At 39.3% G+C, this 16,375-nt stretch overlaps 2 protein-coding genes across 3 annotated transcripts; both read right to left on the bottom strand.

The window, feature by feature from the left end:
• Nucleotides 1–451: 451 nt before the first annotated feature.
• On the bottom strand, nt 452–6,995 carry LOC110046896 (tetratricopeptide repeat protein 17-like). The gene is made up of 3 exons (XM_020752613.2): nt 6,615–6,995; nt 3,682–3,913; nt 452–1,235 (listed from the first exon to the last, which is right to left on the bottom strand). The coding sequence occupies exons 1-3, from the start codon at nt 6,869–6,871 to the stop codon at nt 699–701; spliced, it is 1,026 nt and encodes a 341-aa protein (XP_020608272.1). The 5' UTR covers nt 6,872–6,995; the 3' UTR covers nt 452–698.
• A 1,156-nt stretch (nt 6,996–8,151) lies between these two features.
• On the bottom strand, nt 8,152–16,349 carry LOC110046897 (uncharacterized). Of its 2 annotated transcripts, none has more exons than XM_020752614.2 (6): nt 16,181–16,349; nt 12,434–12,789; nt 11,624–11,792; nt 11,218–11,306; nt 10,949–10,999; nt 8,152–10,037 (listed from the first exon to the last, which is right to left on the bottom strand). In XM_020752614.2, the coding sequence occupies exons 1-6, from the start codon at nt 16,347–16,349 to the stop codon at nt 9,951–9,953; spliced, it is 921 nt and encodes a 306-aa protein (XP_020608273.2). In that variant the 3' UTR covers nt 8,152–9,950. The 2 variants fall into 2 exon arrangements, with proteins under 2 accessions (XP_020608273.2, XP_020608274.2); XM_020752615.2 differs by lacking the exon at nt 16,181–16,349 and adding an exon at nt 13,068–14,918.
• Nucleotides 16,350–16,375: the final 26 nt, after the last annotated feature.

The raw sequence follows: 16,375 nt of genomic DNA on the forward strand, positions 1-16,375 counted from the left end.
CAATCCAATCGAAAGCCAGTACTTGGTCAGCAGTCAACTTAAAAAAATGTGACCTTGATGATCTCTTAACCTGAGCTCACTATATGGTCATGTGATACTGGTCAGCGGATACCTTGTTTAGACAGGTGTCAATATTGACCATAACATGGATGTCCAATATCAAAGAAGTACGATATAAACCAAGGCTGCATGTCTCAGTCAATCTATTAGCTAGAGTATGGCTGCCATGTTGTGCAACATCATCGTTTTTCCTTGTAGGGTGCACACGCCTACGATTCAAGCTGCTAGCCATGTTGACCATGAAGAAAGAGTTGCATGATTTTCTATGCATGCATGTGGTCCTGTTCCTATCATAATAGTTATGAGGCTCTGCTTGGTGGCCCTTTGGGCTGCTGGAGGTCCACTATGAAATATAAAAATCTCTTCAATTTAACATATTTAGGCAACAACATTGTTGGGACATTCCTTTAATTAAAAACAGCTAATTTCCATGCAAATATCTGAATATCAAATTTTTATAAAAGAGCATAGCCTCCAGTTTCATGGGATTTGTGACTCTACATGTCAAATACTTTTACAAGATTGATTGACAACTTTCAGTTTTCTTTAAAAAAGTTTTCAGGTCGCAAAGATGCAAATTAATGACATCCTATTGTGCAAAAAAAAATGTCTCTGGAGTTTTCATAATACAGAATGCTTCATGTGATAGGTCTCTTCTTTGGTCTTTTTCCTTCTGACCAAAGTGGCATGCGGCTGCTCTTTGTCCCACGACTTTCACTTGTTAGCGTCATGAAGTAGACTGTGGCTAAGACAACCACCACAAGTAGGCCTATTATCAAGAATGTGTATGTATTTGTGGTAGAGGTGGACGGTGATCCAATCTCCCGCAGGTGCACCTCTGCCAGTTCAAATGCTGGGTTGAGGTCCAATGCATGTCTGAAATGGATCCCTGCTTCTTCCAGGTCTCCACTTGCCCTCAGAATTTCACCAAGGGTAAAATGCTGTAACCAACAGTTGTGCTCAGAAGGCTGCATTTCTAGTGACCTCCGTGCCAAATACGCAGCATCTTGAACATAGTTCAAATTGAATAGGACCTTTGCAAGATTTAGGAGGGCATCGGCATCATTTGGTGAATAATACAAGGCTCGTCTAAAGCACTCTATGGAGTGGTACGTGCTTCCTCTGATTCTCCAGAAATTCCCAACGTGGTTACATACAACAACTGAATTTGGACTCTGTGAAGAAAGCAAACAGCATTGGTCAGTAGGTGCAGCAACAAAATCTAAAGCCTGCACACAGGCTCCCGACAAGGACAGAAAAAAATTTCAGCAAGAGTGAAACAGAAGAATTCAGAGAGCAAAGTGATCAGGGCGGGGACAGGGGAACTTTGTTTTTGATGTGCCTATCCACCCTTGGTGATAAGCCTGTAACAAATCAGTCAATGAGGTAATTAGACCTGTCAAGAAGCTACATTTTCGGTACTTGCAAACAGTTTTAATCAAGCTAATCAAATAGCCAGGCCAGGCGTCATAATATAGAGTGCAAGTAAGCAACATGTTCACGGAATATTTCAAACACTTTGTCCCTCCAGAGCCAATACTTAGAGAGCTTAGAACATATTTTGCAATACTGAAATGAGCCTAAAGAAATTATAAGCGCATGATAGAGGTGTCAAACTCTGCGAAGCGACAAGCAGATAACAGCGGAAAGTCCGGAAACCATGCCTTTGACCTTTAAAATAAATTGCTATAGCACCGCCAAATGGCTTCACTCCACTAGCTTCTACTTAAAATTCCTCCCCATAACAGAACATAAAGTACCCTTCAGAATTGCTTGTGAAATAATGAGAGGTCGAGAGACCAAACCTTAAAAGAGAACGGCAAATGCACTATTGCAACAAACCATTGGAGTTGTATAATTTTACAAAGATCTGTCAAATATTCATCTCAAAGATGTCAACAATCAGCGATTTAACCAATCATATCATGATACCAAGAGCTGGTATCATAGAACGGTGGCATCAATAGAATGTCTACAGGCTCTTTTGTTTCGTTCGGGTTCACCGGGAACCTGTTTGCAGGCTACAAAATCTACTGGACTGGATGGAAACACAGGTGATTTTTGATATGTTACCAAACAAACGTCATTCTGAGTGAGTAAAACTAGGTGGATTTCAATATAGAACAGAAAGCTTAACAGAGACATTTTACTTGTCTGTAAATGCCTTATGATACCAATAGCCCATTTCCAAGTTGACCTAAGCCTCTCTATCAAAGCGACGCCTGGTGCCCAACCATTCACATGAAAATGAGTTTGATTTGCATGTGAGTGAAATCTCATTTTCATATGAAAGGAAAGGTAAGGCACCAAGACTTGCTTTGAGAAAAAGGCTAAACGTAATTTGGAAATGGCCCATTAGTTGCATGGATTCCCAAGGTCACACCTGGTGGGCTACACTTTGACGATTGGCTCCCAGGTGGAATTCAAGGTTAAAGGAACGAGGAAAGCAAATTATACCTCAAAGGAGACCAATCTGGTGTGCCTGAGGTTCATCCTTAGAGACCCAAGGCAATAAGTTGGGGCAGGACGAAGAAACACAAGCAATAAAATTACAAGTAAGGCTGGAAGAGCTCTTCTGGTACCATTTTTTGCAAGGACCAACTAACTGCTAGTTCTGTGTTTCCATCGAGTTATAGAAACACGATTTTTAACCAATCAGTGCGCTGTTTTCTTAGGAATGTTTTCTAATGATTATTTTACCTCTGCTACTTGGCATTTCAAATTACCAGCAGGCAAAATGTTAAAATTTGCAAGTGTGATTATGATGTCATTGCATGATTTACGTTCCATTTTCACCTCTCTCTTGGGTCTGGTTTATAACTTCAAATCATTTTTAATGCGTAATGATGAGGCCTAAACACCTATTGTCCTGACTGTAATCTTTCTAGTTTCTTTTAGGTATCCTCGCCACTTTAGTTTAAGGTTAACCATCACTGAATTCGTTTTTGTAAAATTCTTTTCGCCCTATGTGATAAAGTAATAAATAATTATAAATTATTCCAGCTGAATGTGTACAGTTCTGACACAAAATCTTCTTTTGTAGACAACATATTGAGATTGTCACAATTAAAGTAAACATGGTGTCAACCAGGTGATTTCAACCAAAACCCATACCCTTTGTATTTGAGATTTAGACTGAAACCCGAGCATGAGTTGAAGAGAATGATACGTACTTGAGTTTAGAGCTTAAATTATTTTTTAGCTAAGATTTGTTTATCACTTGTAATCACTTTATGAGCAATGATTCAATATTGGTCCATAAATTTGTCCATATACTGTCTGACTTATATTGGTCTACATGTAAACTGGGTGTACATCTGTCTGTCGACAGGTCCATATATTGTCTGACTAAAACTACGTTATTTAAAAAAAAGTTCGATGTTGAGTGCTTATAGTGGTCAAGGCGCTTAACTACAATTAGCAGGTTCTCAGGCATGCCACTTAAAGTGAAAGAAAGAAATATTTCAAATTAGCATAACAGGCTTGAAATCCCAACTGGCAGGAGGCAGACCAGTTGGGTATTTACAAGTATGACAGAGGAGAACTAACAATTCCAGCTTGGTGGTCAGAGTGAGACTTGAACCTGCCAGTCCTGAATTTCAAATGACATTTAATACTCACTTCTTCAATTGCTCTTCTTAAGTTTGATTCAATCAGACCTAAATCAATGTCTTCAACTTCACTCTTCTTGAAGAGCATGGCCACATCAGGCTCCATAAAGGTTGGATGGTATTCGCGGTTTGCAATTCCTTCCAAGTGATCATAGAAGGTTTCATTAACTGACGGACCACATGTTAACTGTGGGGCAGGAAATAACTCTAAAGATGTGGGACCCACTGCGCCAACTACAGGACTGTGAAAAAGACAAAAAAATATTCAAACCTAACACAGTACTATTAAGTAGTCTAGAAGTGAAACAGAAGCCAGGCACCACAGAACTGTTAACAAAATCCTCTCTAAAAGGTTATCCCTTGTTAGATTTCACAGAGAGTAGATTTCAATTGAGTGTCGTAAAGCAAATTTAACCAAATCGCTTTAGCCAATCACAAAGGACAATACAGTGAGCCTATCAAAACTCGAAGTATGTGGCTGATGCAAAGCACAAGAAAATGTGTGCGATCAAATCACGATTGGTTTTGGTTTTACTTCTGGTTGGATAAAGAATTGGCGAAAGTTTTTTAAGCAATCGTGTAGTTTAGTAAGTGCAAAACCAATATTACTTTTCAGAACTCGAATGAAAACTGCTCTAGTATTGTTTGTATTTTGTATCATTTCATTGGGAGCAGGGATGGCACAGTGGTGAAAGTGTTCCTAGAGGCAGCTTTTTAAGTGAGTTGTATTCTTCTTCAGTCTTTCCTTTTTTTTGGTATAAACAAATGTTGTTGTTGTTGCTGTTGGTTCTTGCCTTGCTTCATGTATTTTTATCCAGGATTTCTGGTTTTCCTCCCTCCACAACACTTCTAAATTGCAATTCAATCTGGAAACAGTGGACAAAGAGCCTCTCCATGGGATGTGCTACTGCAAATTCCTATTTACTTATTTATTTATTTATTTATTTATTTATTTATATATTTATTTATTTATTCACTTATTTATTTATTTATTTATTTACCTATTTATTTTAAAATAAATATTTATTTTATCTGTTTAACTTTATAACATGTTGCAGTTTAAATATGTTTTTGGACAGTTTTAAAATTTTTACATTTACCAGCTTAATTTTTTGTTCTCTTTATTTCCGTTTGCAATAACAGGGCTTGAAATTGTGACTTGCTGGTTCCCAATGCTGCCAAAAAATGGAGTGTTGGCAACCAGATGTAAGAACTAGTTGCCAGTGGGCGACTCACCTTTTCATCTGTCAAAATTGATCCGGTTACTTGTGGATGAAAGATAGCATTTATGCAAATAGATGCAACAAAACAAACCCACAATTCTTTGATCATCGACTAGATCGCCAAGTTAAATTCAGCAGCTTCTTTACGTATTGCGGGCACACTAAGCAAAGCATACGAAAGGCCTTGTGTGAGCGTAATAATTGTGAACACATTTGAGGTACTCCTGTTCAAAGTTCATACTGGGAAATTGACTTGTTTTCACTTGTAATTTAGAAACCAACAGTTCAAAAATAGTATCACATAATGTGATTCATAGCAACTTGGTATTGCAATTTTGTTTATAATAAAACTGAGTTATCTGGTCGTATCACTAGTAATAAATTATTTTCTTGGTGAAGTTTATCACAACAAAGAAAGAGTATGTGCTGAACTCTCGAACCATAAAAATTAAATTGTAACAACAACATAAAAAACCGGAACTTTTTTTGTCATATGCATATTCAGATTCCTATACTCAATCAGTTTGCATATTTATTTACAAAACCAACATCGGCATTTTTTAAAATTATTCAAGTACTGATGCAAACTTCAAGTTGACCCAAAAAAACTGTTAAAAGGTAGTCATCGTTTAATAATTGATTAGCACTTCTCAATTACACATAAGTCAGTCTGAGACCACAGGATATTTAACTTAAACTTAAAAATATCAAGCCTGATTGTAGTCAACAAAAATGTGAATGCACAAACTTAAATCTGTCGTAGAAGGGTGTCAAAATATTGACTGATAGTTCTTTTTTAAGACTTTCGTATTAGTCATGAGTTCGACTGTTTACAAATCAAAAAAGAAATATAAGGGGACTTGTACCAAATTGCACAAAGGCAGGTGGGCTGGTTGCTATACATATTTCTGTTCTGTTTAGCATGCAATTCAAAGTTACTGATGATCCAAACCAAAAATTTGTGAGTATCGGGAAAACGCCTTTCTTCGTGAGAAAGGTTGTTACTGTGTACTTATCTTACTAGCTACTGCTCGCTTCAGCTTGGCTCCATAAAGTTAAATTCGCTTCTTCCCTTAGCTAGCTTTACACAAACAACATGTAGACACATTTTGCTACCGTTGGGATCAAATGTGACCGCTTATCGACCAAACCAAAACTCTGGCAAGTTAAAACATTATTTTGTAACACGCTAAAAGAGAGGTGAAAACTGTTTTTGCATACGCTTAAACAGACGTCAAACGTTATGAGTCGAGACTTGTCACTCTGTAAATGGCCGCTGACGGCTGACCGCGCGTGGCTAAATTAACACATAAACAAGCTCTCGATGAAAGAAATTTAAAGCCAATCAAAAAAGCAAGGGGAACAGAAACGTTTTTCCCCGCTGAAGTGCTCTCGCAGTTCATTAGCACTTTGTACCTGAACACTTCAAATGTAAATTAAACACGTTGCTTTCTCGTGTGTTTATGTCATATATCTTCAGTGAACATCAAAAACACTCAGATCACAATGAATTCTCATTTCTTTTTTTTTTTTAAACTCCCGCTCACTGAGAAAGGATTTAGTCAAACAAAGTGCTAAAGTTTTCAAGTGAAAGAGTAAAAAGCTATCGCCGTGACTTTAATCATAATATGCGATATGGCTTCTCCGCACGTCAAAACAAACCAAGTTTACAGTCTTTAATTAAACCTACTGTCTTTCGAAATCTCGCTAACGCTCTCACCTTAGACCATGAGATCTGCCCTTACTGCATTGGTCACAGTTTGTTTTTCTACCATTTCCCGTCTTGGGAGGGTTAGTTTTCGTCAGAATAGACAGCACCGGATCGGATTTCAGTATGTCATTTCCACTGCTGGCACGTACAACTCCATCCCTCTCGTTCAGAATCCAGTGTGTCGCTCCCATAGTATCTGAACTCCACAAGCTGGCGGAAACAATATACAAAGCCAGGTACGACAAATACGGATAATCCGCACTCATGGCTGGGGTGAAGCAATGGTGAATTATATTGCAGTCGCAGAGGAATTATTTCAGAAATGTACACATCGATAATCTACAAGTTGTAACGCTCCACGATAAACCCACACTGAGCATGCTCCAAGGGTCGCTAAGAGAGATGTGACGACGATGCCCCGGATTGAAATATTGATTTTTCGTAGCGTGTCCTAGCGTGCAGCTGACCAGAGCGGGGTACTGCATATTTGTGCGAAATCTTTTTTTCTGTTATTCAGGCTCAAAGCCGATTTGCTATACATTGGATTGAAAAGAAAATTTGTTATCCGCTGGGAAAACAACTCATACCTACCTATAAACTGATAAAATCCCTCACAGTTCTTACGAGAGAACTAAATTTAAATCTTCCATTTATTTCGGCTACTTTTATATCAAATTTGATTCCATCGAAATCGTGCTACTTATAACATAGCAAAGAATTACATCTCCAAATCCTTCAAAACTGCACAAACTTAAAATAGAGTCACGCAACGCTTTTTTCATCTGCGTGACGCACACAAACTGGCGGTTTGAGAGAGGGAGGCAGGAACAGAGAATTTCACATGTAAATAACGTACTGGTACTGTTAAAGCAAATTCCCGGGGTTTCTACATTTCCATGTAGACGAAGACGTCTCCTGTCCATAGAAAACTGATTGATGATTTTTGTTATTATCTCTCGTCGACATAACCGATGACAACACGGCTAAATTTAGGTTTTACTACTCAAGAGAAGAGTGCGTGACGAACCATAAGAACGTCTGCGTATGTGGCCTATGAAAACCCTTGATGATTAAAAACGCGTGTTGTGTGATGGTCAAAACCCTTGACGGTCAAGAGAGGTCAAACACGATTGTACCCGTAATGGCCCGTGACAAACCCGTGACGCATGCGTGACTGGTCAAAGTCACGTCTGTAACATTTCTGGTGGCCCACATGTAGATTTCCATTTCCTCTTTCCTTCCCTTTAATTTACCCATTCCTATTTCCTTTGCTTCACGCGTGAAGTAACGATCTCAACCTCGACTCCAGGGCCCTCCCAAACTTCAAGGGAAAAGACCTGGAAACGGAGATTGCAAAAATCAGAGATTTTCAGTGAATATCCTGGTCACGGTTTGTAGACCTGAAAATCTTTGAGTAGCTGAAGTCAACAATGTGGCAGTTTCTGAGACGATCCCCGTATGATTGAATCATATTGAAATGGGTTTAACACCTTCAGTTCCCCAGAAAGTTCACACGGACATACCATTCCTTTGGTTGTCTGCTCTATTTTTTTTTTTTTTAATTTTTTTTTTTTTAATGTGGAGAACAAATTCCAAAGGGTTCGCATCTAACTAACAATGCGTTGAATTATAATGTGATTAACAATATTAAATAAATACCTTCTTCCAAGTTAAAAAGCACTATGCTAGAATAAATATTGCACACTGGATGAATCTTCAGACAACTCGATCAGCGGTTGGTCTTTGCAACGCTACTTTAGAACGAGAAAAACCAGAAAAAAAAACTCATCTCGCAGTGGCTGATGGGACCATTACTGTCCCAAGGAACTATCCCACAAGCGACTGCGAGACGAGATTTGCCCCAGGCTTCTTCGCGTTTCTACAGTGGCGAATGATCAAGAAGTTTGAAGACTCTGGGTACAAGATTTGCTAAATATCATCTGTAACATGTGGAAACCAGCCACATACAAAGTAACGATAAATTATTTGAATTGATTAACTAGCAGCATAGATTTGAATAAGGGCAAAGCTGGAGGGCCAAACCCTTTTCTAATAAATATCACTTTAAGCTGCTCAAATTGTATTGTAAGGAATAAATTATACATACATACATACTTTATTATGATCTTAAAACCATGATTTCAATAAACTGTAAAACAGTACTGTACATTTAAGAGGGATGTAAAGGGTGAAACGGTATCTTCTAAATTGTCGTGAACCGTGAAACGCTATCTTCTGAATTGTTGTGAAGAGTGGGAACCAACAGAGTTAGTCAATGCCTCGTAGCTTTTGCGGCCGACATCCGTAGTTACGTGAACGATATCAGTGACGTTCGAAGTCATTTTCCGTGAAACGTGATCTGGAAATCACCCTGTACACCCGGCCCCCCACCCCCCACGTCACGTGCACATATCTGCCCTTTGCTACCCTATGTATCGCTGTATTAACTAAAAGTGTCTAAAATGCTCCCTGAATTTTATGGAAAATGCTATCAATTCTAACTAGCGTATAGGGCGACAAAAATTGACAACGTAGTGATTGCTTTTCGTTCTGTTACCCTTTACGGAGCTTGTCGATGCGCTAAAACTAAAAGGAATCCAGTTTAAAACACCAGTGAAAAACACGTGAACGCGAGGCAACCTCACAATTTTAGCTTTGTTCATCTTCGGAATTTTGCGAGACTTTTAGTGAGCCAGAAATATTAAAATAATGTTGCTGACTGATTAAATTTTAACTCTAGACTGTTGCTGAAAGGCAGCGGTTTTCAAATTCCATTTACTTCATTTTTCCGTCAATAGAAAAATCTGGATTTACTGCAATTATTTTCAACCCTTTGATTGAAAATCCTGTGTCTGAGGGAAACCAATGACTTGCGACGGTCAATCGCAGGAGCGGTAAATGGTAACTGCCAAGACTTTGTGAGTAGGAGAGACTAGCGTTTTTCTTTGCGCGCCCGAGACATTTGGACTTTTTAATTGCGAGACCGAGACTTCAAAGTGGTTTAAATGCGAGCGCGAGACGTTTAGGCTCTAGCGGTTCAGACGTCTTAAATTATAAAGGCAAACAAACAAATCAGGACTTGGAGACTTTCCTAGCTTTGCAAAAAATTGAGACTCCGAGACAGCCTTGTCTGAAAAAAACAAAAAAAACAAAAAAAAAAACAATCGAGGCTGTGTGACGCACATAACTAGTAAAGAAACTAGACCGTGCGACCCGTGAAATTCGACGAAAATTTTGTGGGACCTATGTTTTTTGAAGAACCATTCACCTCCCCTTTAATCGCGCACGTCTAAATTTGCAAACGCGCCAATAGCATTACAGCCGCAATTTAACTGGTTGTATGTGTTATAACTCCATAACAACTCCCACAGGATGGACGTAGAAAGAGAGGGCTTCAACGTTTCCAAGAGCATTTTCTAAGGTGCTTCTGACCTGTAAATGAAATAGGAATTGGCGTTTAGAAAATGTATGTGAGAATATTTTGATATTACCATAGCTAGGAGGACGCAAGTCAATCTGCGAGATATCAGGGAGAAGATTTTGAAGTTCTCATTAACTTAACCCTCGGCGCTTGATGTAAACTACGATCAGGCATTTTTTTTCGCCGAAAAAAGAACGCCTAATCGATGGTTATGCTTGATGATTCAAACTAGTTTACATAGTTCACCTACCAAACGAGCGCAAAATCTTGTCGATTCTGGCAGTGTGAGCAAGATGATTGCATACGAGATTTTGTGGTCAAAAAAAGGAGCGCGAAAGTTTCTCTCGTCCTGCTTTGGCCTTAGCTTCTCTCTCCTCCGCAGAGGCCTGCTTTTGACCGTAGGCTGGTTGTTCGGAGGCCGGCCCCTAGTTTTTTAAAGTCACGGAACCGTGAATGTCCTTCTTTTAGTCTTCTCAGGAATTTAATTATCCGTTTGCATATGAGACATCTAATTGTTCTTCCGTAACTTCGCAAAAGAAGAAAACGTTGCTATTTCGTAGACGACGGCGACCTCCAGCCACTCTCCACTAATTGGCTAATAGTATACGAGTAGCTCAGCCAATCAGATTGCAGCATTTGCATTAGTATACTAGTAGAATTCTACTAATCGCTGTTAGTTAACGATCGCGTGCGTTGCTCTTGAAACTGAAATATATTCTTAATTTCAGGCTTAAAATACCCTAAAATGTAGGTTTTGTGCTGTAATCCTTAGAATGTCTTCTACAACAATCACACAACTCGCCCTCGTTTCGTATGAGCGATGGTCAACTCGGCTACGCTTCGTTGACTATTCGCCCATTGGACCCATAGAAAACTCGGGCCCGTAGTAGAAACACATTCAACATCTCCTGATCAGGCTAACCTTTAATGCGTGTCCAAAGTCACAGTACACCCACACTTGGCCTTGGGTTTCCTGTAAAACGGCACATTAAAAATCTGACTTAACTGTTTCAGTTACACAGTTTAAATGTTAATTCTCCTTACATTTCTTTTTATAGTTCATTGAAGCAAGCAACACTCTTTGATGCTTCGTGCTATCAAATCTGGAGTTAAATGGTAGTTCCTACTGGTATTTAAACAGGTCTTTTTATAACAATAGTGAGTACATATGGTAAACAAATTATTACAAACCTGAAGCTTTGCATTGCAGTAGGGAAGATGGCCTTCTTTGATCAACGAACACACTTTCTTCCAAAGCTGCTCTGTAGTTGAATTCTTTCCTACAAAACAAATTTAAAAAGAAAACATGACAATTCTCTGGTATATCTAAATGTAAAATGATGATGTATGTTTAGCTCTATCCTAACTCTGAAAACATGATTCAGCTCAAAAAGACTTGGCATGGCAGTTAATTTACAATAATAATTAATTATTATGAACTTTATTGATAATCAACTACAATGGAGCCCTGCCTTACAGCCACCCCATTAATACAGGCACCTCATTCGGCCACTTTATACTGGCCCAAACAAAAGCTCAGTCAGCCACAGCAGCACAAGATTTTAGAGGTCAATTTTTATGGTACTACTGCTTGTACCTTTCAGTGATGAGCCGTTTCTCGCACCCAAGATCCATTTTCCACGTTGATTGTTATTCAGTTTATGCAGCTCCTTTACTTGACTAAGCTTTGTCTGTTTAAGTTTTTCCAAAACAAGTTCTTTCTCTTTCCTTTTCCTGCATTTGAGAGGAGGATTGGCACACCAGAGCTAGAAGTAAAATGAAAAATACTTTGGTTAATATTGAAAACAGACTATATGGAAATTAGAAGATATTTTATATTCCTGGACCAGGCTTTTTACGGTCACAGACAAGGCAAATTTTATTGCTTGTTCAGATGGGCAAAACGCTTTATGATATCTATGTTTATGGTTCAGTGTATTTATATGTTCAACAGCAAAGTCAACAACAGAAGACAACATCAGAGTGGGGAGATTTTACTGCAGCATCAGGGTAAGTGAAGTTTACTAGCCTTATAGTAAGAACAGAGACGCAGTGGCGAAGTGGATCGAGTGGTCCGGTTTTGAGCCCTGGAGTTTCGAGTTCTTGGGCAAGACGTTTTACTCTCACAGACCCTCTCTCCACTCAGGTGTATAAATGGGAACTGGTGAATTTAATGTTGGGGGCTAACCTTGCGATGGACTAACATTCCACCCAGTCACTTCAAGCTACAGAAGTTAGAGATAAGTGCTGGCTTGATGGGCCACTTGGCTTATACGCTGGCTTTACCTACATGAAAAGAACTAATTTTATGGATTTAACTATCTGAAATAACCCTGTCATTCTGTCTTCTGTCTTGCCTACTGTCTATCTTTTATCTTATCGTAACTGTATTGTTTGTACCACTTACTGATTTAGTCATTGGATTTAGTACTTCTTCTACTTCTTGTGGCAGCTTGCTCTTTTCACTGGGTAACTTGGGTCTGGAAACACACTGTCTTGAGAAGTCACTAAACCGCTGTCCATCAAATAAACTCTGCAATTCAATCCCATCATCTGAGCCACTGTTATTAAAACTGGACTTCCTCTGTTGTTGTAAGCAAGATTTTCCAGAATATGCTGGTAGAAACTCTAACAAAGGACCACTCTCTGATGATGATGAGGCAAGTGTTTTATTTTGCAGTGATGTGCTTGAATTGGGAACTGAAAGCTGGGATGACTTAGGAGGAGGAAACTTGAAGGTGATTGGGATCAAGGTTTTACTGTCTATAAAAAAAGAAATATAAAAACATATTTTAATTATTAAATGTTAGAAAACACCCTCTAAGAAACACAGAACTAGCACAAGCTATTGATGTAATGATGGTGTGAGCAAAGAGAATTTACATTTTAATGAGCCAAGTAAACTATATTTTTTCTTCTTTTGTTTTGTAGTGCTTTTTAAAAGAAATAGGAAGAATATGTTGTCATGTTTTTTATCGAGTTTTAGAAACACTCATGAAAGTCTGGGAGAACTCAAAAAAGCTGTTAGTAGAAACACTCACCTGTAGGCTGGTGCTTCCACAACATTTCTCGTTCTCCCAACCTCCACTTGTGGTTACAATATAAGTCGATGGAAACATGGAACATGTTTCCTATTTCTTAAATAATGCCACACAGTGGTGTGTGTGCTACAGTGGTGCAATAGTGTTTGTAAATGGTCCACTTCTAGCACTGGCTGGTTGTATTCTTGGTAGCAGGTGAAGTCTGCATTCAGTGATAAACATAATGGCCCACCAGTACATGAACACAGTCTGTTTTTCTATGGTTCCATGAATGGGATGCTAGTCCATCACAGGGTTATCCTCTAGCATTTCATTCAGTGCTACCAATTCATACACCTTGGAGGAGGGAGGCACTGTCAATGTAAAGCATCTTGCCCAAGAACACAAAGCAATGACCTCAACCAGGGCTTGAACCTGAACTGCTCAAACTGAAGTCAGACGCATTAACTGAGTAGGGAGGGGGGTGTGCCTTTGTATGGGCTATATTAGGCAAAAAGGTTATCAAATAGTTTTTAGCCGTTTTGGTAACAAATAGGGTCATTTTGCTCTCAAATAGGGTATGATTTTTGCACTCTAGTCTTGAATTGGGTATGTTTTTTTTTTTGTAGAAAAAGCTGTCCTACCTAGCTGTCCTAACTAGAAGCATATAACCATTGCCTTTAATATCGTTCTGAACTAAGGATTTAATTCTAAGGCAGGTCTGAGACAGGGTATTCAGCCAATACACCTGTGTACTTGGATAAGATGCTTCATTCTCAGTATGCCTATCTCCAACTAGCAGTGCAACAGAACTGGATACCACCTTAGAAATGTTCTGGTGTGAAAAATGCTCCCCTTTAGAGCAATACTTAAGCATCATAGAGTAATATTCCTTAAGGATATCAGTATGATCAAAGTCCGTAAGCTTAGTCAGATCCTTTAGAAGTTTCATGTTCAAAACCATTTCCTAGAAAGCTAAGCTAGTTGTTGCCCAAAAGATACATGTTACCATTGCAGGTCTCACCAGATGACCATAGGTGATTGGAGATGGACTGTATCCATGGAGATCATTCCCCACAACCCTTTTGTTTGGCTTTATTTGTTAACTTCTTAACCACCCATTTTGACATTTGCCAGTCAGACGTCATACTGATGAGTGATGTGTAGGTGATCCTCACTGTTGGCTATGCAACTGCTGATTAACCACATAACAGTCTCTTGCAATCTTGCCAATGGTAACATCCTTACTTTGAAGCATTTCTGTGTTCCTGGAAAAGCCTTCCTTCTCCATAGTGCATTTGAGATCAATGCATCAGTGACTTGTAGCACATCAAATGTCACTACATTGCCAGTGTCATCATCCATTAAAGTATATGTTCCATACTTTGAAGAATGGCCTGGACTATCACATGGCGCATCACCATCAAGGTTAACAACCCCCTTGAAAGCAAGCATTTGAATTTGTGCTCTGCTTTCAGCCTCCCATGCCTCATTAGTGACAAGGAACATATTCTGAGAATTTGAAGGTTAAAACATGAGGCAAGGCAAATGATAGCAGCAAAAGTGTTGTCTGTGAGCAGAAATAGATGCTGCCACCAACAGGTTTTGTAAAGTGGCCTTCAAGTTGGTGTGTGTGAATGGCACAAAAACAGTCAGCAAACTGGTGGCTAGCATCCCATCTAGGGAGGGGGGAGAAGGTACTCAGAGGGGGGAGGGGCAGGAGGAAGCAAATTGAAGGTCTTTCTTGCTTAGAATAGAGAAGAGCCAAGTAAATGTGGGACTTTTCCTGCTCTAACACAGCAGGAGGGTGGCAAATTTTCCGCCTTCTGGTTTCATAGCAGAGATCCTACGTGCAGAAGGCGCGCAAGCGAGCCCCATACCTTAGAAAATTTGGTAACCCATCGATCTCAAAACTTTTGGTAGTGCGTATGTCCATCTGTACGTCCGTACGCCAATACCTTGAAAACCAAGAGAGTAGTGCCATTACCATAGCTACATCTTTGATTTTGGGAATCCACGCTATTGTTAATTGACAGCTGTCACAACAAGCTATCTGCTGACCAGTATCACGTGGCCACATTGCGGGCTCAGGTTTAGAGCTCATTGAGGTTGCATGTTTTTTTGAAGTTGACTGCTGACCAGTAACAGGTTTTCTGATTGGATCGCGGGCTCAAGTCAGGTTATTTCTCTGGGGGAGAAGGAGAGTACTCGCAAAAACAAAATTTTGGTGCAAATTAGCCCCTGGTGCGTGGTTGACCTTTCTTCTGACATATTCCTTGCATGGTCGTCTCTTGGAAAGTCCCTGATATATTGCGTACACAACTTCTACAATCTTTGTTAGGCTTATTGGGTATAGATGCTTAAAATTTAACTGGGAAAATGGTAAAACCACACGCTGAACAATCACATGCTCACAATTGATCATTTTTTGAGTTTCTGATGTAAGAAAAAATAATTCTCTTTTTCCTTTATGGTCAGTTATTGCAATCAGGAGCTCCGCTTTTAGGCCTGGCTAAATCTATATATTATTGTTCCAAAATGCACAGTTTTATACAGTGAAGACTTCCATGGGTTTCCAAAATACTGGCATGCTAATATAAAGGCACAATCATAATCCTTGGCATAAACTAGCACTGCCTTAGCTGGCATGCACATGAGCCTACTTTGCTACAGAATTCAGTATTTGTGAAGAGTAGAGCTCCGTGAAAAAACCTGTCCCCTGTCTGTCTGCAAACAGTCAGCTGACAGACGGCCACCAGATGGCCAACAGAGAGCTGGCAGATGGCCAACAGGTTTTTTCATTGAGCTGTTCTTCACAATTACCCAGAATTGTCAAAACTTTGCTGATCTTCTTGTGGAATTTACCGAGGTATCAAATGCAACTGGGCGCTGCTCCTCTCCATCCCCACATTTTTTCCCAGTTTTCATTTGTCTCTAATTCAAAATGTAACATGATGATATACTGCTAATATTATAATAAGTTGTATTCACAAGCATCGGGCTTTACTTTGAAACAAAAGCAAAAGACACGTACAGTCTGAGAAATGGTTTTAGCTTACTGTCACCAAAACACTATTTGTGCAAAATTCCTAACTGTTTATTAGCCAAGTAATGATTTATAACTGTACACTTACCATACCATGGCCTAAATTCTCCGGGAGAAATAAGTTTGAATTTGCAAGAGTCGCAATTGTCCAAAAGTAAATTTCTTGCAATGTCAACAGGAGCTGAAGTAAAACCAGCTAAACAGTCACACTCCTCCAAAACTGCTTGATAAACTGTTACTTCATCATTAGAGCCCATAAAGAGAAGCCCACGGCCCTCTGGAA

This window comes from Orbicella faveolata, unplaced genomic scaffold (assembly GCF_042242905.1).
Source record: "Orbicella faveolata isolate gen_17 unplaced genomic scaffold, um_ofav_v1 contig_12, whole genome shotgun sequence".
Lineage (NCBI taxonomy): Eukaryota > Metazoa > Cnidaria > Anthozoa > Scleractinia > Merulinidae > Orbicella > Orbicella faveolata.

What these genes read in the sequence shown, in the direction of transcription:
- LOC110046896 (XM_020752613.2), bottom strand. Translation starts at nt 6,871, where the DNA reads ATGAGTGCGGATTATCCGTATTTGTCGTACCTGGCTTTGTATATTGTT. An exon ending in GGCAGATCTCATGGTCTAAG is followed by an intron (nt 3,914 to 6,614) that starts GTGAGAGCGTTA and finishes TCTTTTTCACAG; the next exon opens with TCCTGTAGTTGGCGCAGTGG. An exon ending in TAAGAAGAGCAATTGAAGAA is followed by an intron (nt 1,236 to 3,681) that starts GTGAGTATTAAA and finishes CTTTCTTCACAG; the next exon opens with AGTCCAAATTCAGTTGTTGT.
- LOC110046897 (XM_020752614.2), bottom strand. Translation starts at nt 16,349, where the DNA reads ATGGGCTCTAATGATGAAGTAACAGTTTATCAAGCAGTTTTGGAGGAG. An exon ending in TAAATCCAATGACTAAATCA is followed by an intron (nt 11,793 to 12,433) that starts GTAAGTGGTACA and finishes TTTTACTTCTAG; the next exon opens with CTCTGGTGTGCCAATCCTCC. An exon ending in ACTGCAATGCAAAGCTTCAG is followed by an intron (nt 11,000 to 11,217) that starts GTTTGTAATAAT and finishes GCCGTTTTACAG; the next exon opens with GAAACCCAAGGCCAAGTGTG.